This window comes from Perkinsus marinus, assembly GCF_000006405.1.
Source record: "Perkinsus marinus ATCC 50983 genomic scaffold scf_1104296935302, whole genome shotgun sequence".
Taxonomy (NCBI): Eukaryota; Perkinsozoa; order Perkinsida; family Perkinsidae; genus Perkinsus; species Perkinsus marinus.
Window position 1 is genome coordinate 852685 of NW_003214508.1, and position 7942 is coordinate 860626.

Consider the following 7942-nt stretch of genomic DNA (forward strand, 5'->3'; position numbering starts at 1 on the left):
GCTGCCGGCTCTGTGAGGAGGTCACTGCCGTTCTCTCAAGTCCACTCACCCCCGGCCTCGTACTTACCTGATGGGGTGGCGGGCACGGCCAAATCGGACATAGTCCCACCTGGCCTCGTAGTACTAGCCGATGCAATCACGGAAGCGGAGGAGGCCACCCTGCTTGGAGATATCTATGCTCGACCGTGGAAGCTGTCGCAGTCGGGACGTCGGAAGCAGGACTATGGCCCGCAAGTGAACTTCAAGAAGAGGAAGTTGAAATGTCCGGACAACTTCCAAGGCCTTCCTCACAGCATCGACTTGGTGCTCCCTCGAATCCATACGGGCCTTGGCCTCCTGTTGGACCACGCCTGGCACGAGATGGTGGTCCAGGAGTACGCTGTGAGTAGAGGTAGTAGTATTGATCTCCATGTTGACCACAGTTGGGTCTGGGCTGACGGTATCCTCGACCTCTCTTTGGCGGCTGATTGTATTATGACCTTTGCCAACCCCAAGGAGGGTGTCTACTATGACGTCGGCTTGCCGAGGAGAAGTGCCTGTCTCATTGCGGGTCCATCCCAAACACAGTGGATGCATGGTATCAGAAGGGACAATGCTTGCTTGGGTGGTGACACGCGAGTTTCTATCACTCTAAGGGTCTTGGATGGAGCAGTGGCTCTCACAACCGAGGGCCAGGAAACTATAAGGAGATCTCACATGAGATGTTGATCGTTATTTTATGGTCAAGGAGTAGTGGTGTTGGTCAATATCCTCAGTACAGGGTGTCTCCAAAGACATCGAGACTAGATACCACCTGTAGCTGTTGTTGGAGGACAATCTTTGGGGTAATACTATCAGGTAGTGCTCGAATACAGTGTTGAAATACTTCTGGCATTACTAGACCATGGCTGACGCCTTCGACTTCGACCCCGACATGCAGCTTGTCGTTAAGGTAGGCTAAGATCACTTCCTATCTAGAGATGGATGGTCCATGGCTTTTAGGTCGTCCCAGAGGACCAGGTGGACCTCACTCCAGAAGAGCTGGAGAAGGAGGTCAGTGACGGACACCTCTCGAGCTCCCCTCGACTGCTCTTGCCGCCAGGTCCCTCCACGGGTTCTCCATCCTCATGATCCACACGCTCCCGACAATACCGCCGAGTTTTCCTTCAAGGACAGATCGTATAAGGTTGATACAGAAGTGGATCACACAGCATGGCATCTTGCAGTGGACGGTGTAAGCAATTGAGGGCAGTGCTGACGACATTCTACTTACTAACTTCGTTAATTGAAGTTGGTACGTTTTTGAGAAGACAAGCTACTTCATCGAAATTTCCGATAATTCACTAAAACCAGTTGGTAAGATGTTGAAAAAAGGCATTTTTCGAAGTGCGCCAATACGAAATCCGGGCAAAATATGAAATGAACCAGAAGTGCTGTAGGTTCTGATGCTGTCCGATTCCCCCGAGGCACGAGAGGAGGAAGATGCGCGACAGCGGAAGGCCAAAGAGCAGGAGGCCAGGGACAGCACTGAGGCTGTGGATGTCTCTATCGAGTAAGGATTATTGAGTAATACAGGGTTATGGGAATGTGTCAGGGCAATTGAGGGAGATCCGGATCCGGCAGCTAACACGCTGAGGAACCAATTCCACTTCGCTGATCGGGGTTCCCAGACCAAGAATGGCATTATTCGAGACCGGGGCATCAGCACTGGTACCACCCTATTGCAGGTAGCCCTCTTCTATGCTGTAGCTCAGAACCTCCTTCGAACACATCACACAACGAGACGGTAACTCTTTGGTCTATATATGATCACTATATGAAGGATATCGAGGCTACTAAGGACAAAGCTGACGGTATGTTTCTAAGCTATCTTCCTGTTTGAGAGAGTTACGGTAGGTACTCGTAAGTTGACCAACGAGGACATGATTGATACCAAGAAGCCTGTACGACAGGCCGACTCCCTCTACGGTGACTCCATGCGGCTCGCCATAAAGATTATGGAGCGTATGATAAACCACAACACAGAGAGCGACATTTACAGCGACCTCAAGTCGGTGCTCAGAACTGACTTGTTCTTCAACAATCCCTCAGGTATTGGGAGGATCGCTCTGATGACTACCGCGATGGTCATGGCACTCTCCTGCCTTTATGGCGATTTGCCACTGAGAAAGCGAAGCGGAAGCAGGTTACCTGTATCCGCTGCAACCCCAAGTAGGCCCTCTATGGAGGAGTGCACTGGGCACTTCACTTGGCAGGTACGCAGATCTCTTTGCAGTGGGGTTCGGCTCCTATGACTTCCTCAAGCAGGGGTCTGGGGTTATCTGTTGCTATTCTGTGAAGAACACCCGCTTTCCTGAATACGTATTCAACACCGAGTCGGGAGTCTGCTGTCTAGACTGGCACCCTTCCCAACCTGCTATGTATTGTCACTAAACTCTCCTCTCTTTGGAGGTCCTCTGGTCTTCAGGTTGGCCGTGGGACTTTACGACGGCACTGTACAGGTCTACGATGTGAGGGCTAAGCTGCGCAGACCACTGTACCAAAGTACCATCAGAACTAACAAACACACTGATCCTGTATGGGAAGTCCATTGGAATGATGAGGATTCCGCTGGAGTAACTATGAGACCTGATGTAACTCCCAGGACGTGAGATTAGGTGCTCAACTTTTTCTCAATCTCGGCGGATGGGCGTATAAGTATCTGGAGGTTGATGAAGGATAAGCTCGAGTAGGTTTATTGGTGTTTATCTGAGGCCATACGTGGGAATAGGTCCGAGCAGCTGCTGCAGTTGAAGATGGCTGTTGCACCCTCGTCCGGGGTTGAGAAGAAAGAGAGTACACAATCCGACCGGCTGGCATTTGCGTAGTTTTCTTTCAGGTCAACGCGCCTCAGTTACCGACGATGACGTTGGGTTAGCGGGTGGGTAGTCTGAGAAGATTGTGAGGGTACGCGGATGGACGTCTTGTCTTAGGATTAGCTGGAGGTCTCTGTTTTGATTTCAACGCTGCTGTCGATCATCTATTCCTGGTCGGCACTGAGGAGGGGAAGATCCACAAGTGTAGCAAGGACTTCGCCGGACAGTACGTCTCCGTTCAGCGGGAACATCTCCACACGAATAGTCGATAGATACCTCGCCACATACGAGGGCCATACTATGGCTGTGTATACCGTACGATGGAATAATTATCATCCTAGGATATTCATATCAGCTAGCGCGGATTGGACTGTGAAGCTCTGGGATCACACTCAGGAGTAGAGGCTCGGCTGAGGACACTTGAGTGGGAGGGGTGTGTTCACAGGTCCTGTTTGGTTTCTTTCGATCTTGGGCAAGCAGTCGGCGATGTGTCCTGGGCACCGTATAGTTCCACGGCCTTCGCAGCGATCACCTCGGACGGTATAGTGCATTTCTATGATCTGTCAGTCAACCGCAACGAACGTATTTGCTACCAGAAGGTAAGTCTGACTAGAGGGCACGATTTCATCGTTGTGGTCGTCGTCGTTGTAGGTAGTGCGGAAGGCAAAGTTAACGCATATCATGTTTAATACGACTGATCCTATCATATTCGTGGGGGATGATCGCGGTGGTGTGAATTGCCTGAAACTCTCTCCAAACCTCCGGAAGTAGTGACAAGTAACAAGGCAAACGATGGGGATGAGATTGTTCAGGTTCTGTGTGGTGACACAGCAGGAGGAGGGTGTGACACGAGAAGAATTGGAGATCAGGAAGATGAACAAGTACTTGGAGATGACCGCTAGCCCACAGAAGGAGTCTGATGTGGGTGCTGAGGTTGGCGCATGAGATGTTATTGCAGTGTTGCTAAGATAGTGTTGACGAATAGTAAGGTATTGTGTAAGTTGATAAGGGCGAACATCGTAGTCATATTACACTCGATGTAAAACCGTCCGATAGGGATCGGAAGGGTGGATGTGTCATCATAACATTATCATAATAATAACTGTCGTGGAAGGTAGTTTCGATGAAATACGATACGCATGCGCGGCAGGCAGCCGGAGGCAGTCCGTACATCTATCCACACTTAACTCAAACCCTTGAGGAATTCCTGCATTGTAAACCTTCACGTGGTAGCTTGACTTTCCCCTTTGGAAGCTCTTGTCGGCTCCCTTGTCCAGAAGGGTTTGCTCAACGTCACTTTCATCCTGATGGGTTATTGGCATTCAGCAGGGATTCCAACTCTGTCTGCCACCGTTCATCAGGGGTACACCACGTGGGCATCACAGGCGAGACGAAATTGATGAAACTCTCTGAGGAAGACCAACGCATAGATTGGGAAGGATAGACGGTGACCCACCTTGATTGGGATCTTTCACTTGATAACAATGAGCGTGTAATCTGAGTCTTCCCTCAGGAGTGCTCCTTCCGCCGTATAGAGTATCGCCCTGTATGGGAAACCCGAGATGGGACAGATGAACCTGATGAGCATGTACAACACAAAACGACGGGTGAAGGCCTACTCGAATTTGATGGGTTTTACCGGTCACTGGTCGGCAAGCAACAACACCGTTACCGAGGTTACGAAATAGAGTTGTACATAGGGTGGAACTGAGGGAAGAGCCTCATAGCAATGGAGAATGTCCACCCTCATTACTTTGTAGAATCCTCCACTACTCGTGACATGAGAGGCTGGTTCGGTACGTGACGATCGACCGCTATTGGAGTGCGACATAATGCTGGCACCTTAGAAACAGAGTTTATACTCGACAGAAGTACTAACATATCAGTATAGCGAGCATGTAGAGCTGACAGACGCGAGGAACTGACTGCCAGCAGATCTCATTGAAAGTGTCCATCGTTATGCATTTGCACTCGAACAATGATCATTGAACATGAGTCAGTCGTACCTCAGAAGCATCAGTTCCAACATCAGCTACATACACCTTGCTGAGTAGAGACCTATCCTTGAGCCTCTCATGCACACTAGCATCAGCAGCTAGTAGGACTACTCCACTGGTCTCTCTATCGAGTCGGTTGATAGGGCGTATAGTAGAGAGGTTAAAGGCTCTAGCCAAGATGTGCACGAGTGAGGTCCTCATGTACTTGCCGCCTGAGTGAGTCGGAAGCCCGGCGGGCTTGTGTACCTTCGTATCATCCCGTCACGCCTTCTTCCCTGCTATTTTCTATTACCGCAACGATCCCTCGTGCAGAATCTTCTCGGATAAAAACAATCCCTGTTTCCCCACAAGTGAAATCAACCTGGGGCTCCTCAGCCTTCCACGTGTGTACTAGACTCTCCCCATTCTTGAGCAGACTTTCTGATAGAAAAATCGACAAGTGCGAAAGGCGGCAACTATCACACGATACTAGTTAGATCAGCATACAGACGACGAATCTTGCCTTAGTACCTGGTTTGGCCCGCTGGGGTACCGCATTTTTCCCGGCTTTTCGGATTCTGAGGTATCCCTCTCGGCAGGCTTTCTCAATGTACTCGGAGTCTAATGCAAATTCGACAGATATGATGTCTTGGATACTCCCTGAGCATAGGCAACTACTACTAGTCCCTAGCCCCCTCGAGATTATTGATATGATAGTTGCCTTATTACGTCCACGCCATCGTTTCTTGCAGTTCACCACTTTAGTAGTGGTGTAGCGCTTAGCCCTGATGCCAGTCGCTGTGACGTCGAACTCATCTTCAGGCGGTGATATAACATCGCCGTCTACCATGTCGGATAGAATAGATGACATTTATAGCGGTTAACTGGAGAAATGTATCGTAGTGACACGCCATGTACGAGATATGATTAGGGTAAACTGCAAGCTACTACTTCTCTGGGAACACCTTCGTAAAGGCGACGTGCGTAACGTCCCTATTCTCTCGAAACCGCTACGATTCGGTCAGGTTCGTTGTCCTCACACTCCTCAGTCGTCCATCCCTCTCGTCCGAGGCGATACTGCGGCAAAACTCAACACTGAGGCTTATACCGGATATGGGAGGAATCACCATGCTCCATAACACAGAAATTTGATATCCAGAATTGAATGGGAGAACATCATAGCTGAGACATCAACAGCGTGGGACCACTAGTACCCCTAGTTAATGAGAATGTCGAGTGAGTTGCGAATTGTACGCTCCAAGAAAACTAAAAAAATTTCTCCGACGTCGCGAATCAGATGGGTCATAACTGACCGTCTTGCATATCTTGCGATATCTTGGATCTTTCTTAGTACTTGAAATACAGAGTAGTCTTTCATCCTCGTCACACTTAAGTCGTTTCCATACACATGGTAGCTCAAGAAGAAGTCGCGAGCTCCATGGACTCCATCGTCAAGATGTGCTGTGCCGAAGAGGTAATGAAGATTCGCGTTCGAGTTCTCAGGTTAGGGCACACGATGTGATTACTTTATACAGCTCTAGTGTGATTGAATCGTCATCCGCGGCTTAGCCGAATTGCCATTGTATCAATCAGAGGCGAATTCTCATACTGGACCATGAGCTTACCTTTAGCGTACACTCATGGGTCTAGTAGAGGTGTCTAGGGAAATGTTGAGGAACGCTAGCGTTTAGATCCTCCACTCATCGTGTCACACGGTTCGTGTGCTCTCGTTATGATTGAGATCAGCGCAGATATGCAACTGGGAGTGAACTGTCATTTTTGCGGCTATCGAACGAACAATACGTCGAAGCCTTGATCCACTCTGAATTCGGGACTGGCGAGGAAAGTTGATTGATTTTTTTCTCAGGAGTGCGAGCCGAAAGACCTGACTGAGCTTGTAATTGACGAGGAGGATTTACCGAAGATAACCAAGGCGGACATGTCCGGAGACATTTCCAAGTATTAGGAACTCCCGAGTCCTCTATTCGGCTGAGGGGAGCAGGCTTGGATACCAGTTGTTCGTTAGGTGCACGAGTTTAACTCTAATAAACTTTACCAGTTGCGGCCTTACCGAAATACAGGCCCCTTTTCCCGAGCTGGCCAACGTAGAAACCCTCGATCTGAGCGAAAATAAGCTCACTAGTGATGTTATCGAGTACGATAGAGAGGCCAATGAGAATGGTCCTGTTAGACTGTTTTCTCAGTAAGTTGGTTAATTTATCTGCCCTTCGGCTCTTACTGCTGCGTGGCAACCTCATCGACTCTGTGGAGGAGTTTAAGGCGTTGAGGAATCTCAAGTCCTTGCAGGTGATTGATCTGAGTAAGTGCTGCTGTATTTGGGTTTACTGGCAACTGCCGTGCTTGATTATATTCAGAGGAATGTCCCGTGGTTAAGACGGCCAATTATCGAAAGAAGATATTCGACATACTCGAACAGGTAGAGGTGATAGACGACAAAGGACGTGATGTAAGGTGAAGAATGCGATAGTTGGTGTTATGTGCTGTGGTCAGGGCGACTCGGTAGATATGGCTGCTATATTGGGTGTGAATGATGAGGAGGATACAGACGATCTTGTGGCGGCGGATAGTTCCGATGACGTTCTCTGTGCCCTCGGTCGGGATGAGATCCGTCGAATGTTAGAGTAGTACTAGGGGGAGTGTGGAAATCAAAGCTTAGGAGTAATGTGAAGTTATTAACTTACTGGTTTTTGTATCAGATTGGATAGCTCGGAAGAAGAAGAGGAGATTGATAGTGATCCCGATGAGAACGATAAGTCGGAGGACGAGGAGGATGTGGATCCGGACATCCCTCCGGTGGCCAAGATGGAAGATGATGATGAAGGGTCTCCAGCCGCTAAGAAGGCTCGTAACTAGGCGTCTAGAAATCTACCCGAACTGCGGTCTACGTTTCCTACTACGTCCAAAAGCGTTTATGGCTTATGTTATGTTGAGGGGCATATGCACTAACGGCTATCTATCCGTTCGTTTGACAGTATATTTGATTTCGAATATTTATTGATATAACCATCATGCCATTTTCAAGCAAGGTGTTCAGGAACTTGAGAGACTCGGTAGGGTAAAGTCCAACAGGTCTCGCGTGGAATACAGTGTGCCAGATCGTGGAGTAAGAAC

At 49.0% G+C, this 7942-nt stretch overlaps 4 protein-coding genes across 4 annotated transcripts in view; 3 read left to right on the forward strand and 1 right to left on the reverse strand.

Annotated features, from left to right (window-relative positions):
* Positions 1–883: 883 nt before the first annotated feature.
* Positions 884–3779, forward strand: Pmar_PMAR003558 (dynein intermediate chain 1, axonemal, putative; the record flags this gene model as incomplete). The annotated part of the gene is made up of 17 exons (XM_002784253.1): positions 884–931; positions 982–1032; positions 1082–1213; positions 1419–1531; positions 1574–1689; positions 1734–1832; positions 1876–2029; positions 2071–2190; positions 2235–2399; positions 2447–2594; positions 2637–2707; positions 2750–2814; positions 2952–3060; positions 3107–3232; positions 3280–3433; positions 3486–3601; positions 3647–3779. The coding sequence occupies 17 exons, from the start codon at positions 884–886 to the stop codon at positions 3777–3779; spliced, it is 1920 nt and encodes a 639-aa protein (XP_002784299.1).
* A 4-nt stretch (positions 3780–3783) lies between these two features.
* Positions 3784–5660, reverse strand: Pmar_PMAR003559 (ribosomal pseudouridine synthase, putative; the record flags this gene model as incomplete). Its single annotated transcript, XM_002784254.1, has 8 exons — positions 3784–3797; positions 4291–4411; positions 4454–4541; positions 4588–4676; positions 4877–5077; positions 5124–5251; positions 5342–5470; positions 5540–5660. 8 exons carry the CDS (start codon positions 5658–5660, stop codon positions 3784–3786), a joined length of 891 nt encoding a protein of 296 aa, XP_002784300.1.
* A 558-nt stretch (positions 5661–6218) lies between these two features.
* Positions 6219–7738, forward strand: Pmar_PMAR003560 (U2 small nuclear ribonucleoprotein A', putative; the record flags this gene model as incomplete). The annotated part of the gene is made up of 7 exons (XM_002784255.1): positions 6219–6284; positions 6678–6769; positions 6837–6965; positions 7015–7130; positions 7186–7277; positions 7322–7452; positions 7528–7738. The coding sequence occupies 7 exons, from the start codon at positions 6219–6221 to the stop codon at positions 7682–7684; spliced, it is 783 nt and encodes a 260-aa protein (XP_002784301.1). The 3' UTR covers positions 7685–7738.
* Positions 7739–7839: 101 nt separating this feature from the next.
* The window catches only part of Pmar_PMAR003561 (conserved hypothetical protein), a gene marked incomplete at both ends in the record, with an annotated part of 3414 nt that continues 3311 nt past the window's right edge, over positions 7840–7942 (forward strand). Inside the window, one exon of the mRNA XM_002784256.1 lies at positions 7840–7881. Coding sequence (XP_002784302.1) covers positions 7840–7881 — 42 coding nt within the window. The remainder of the gene's footprint in view (positions 7882–7942) is intronic.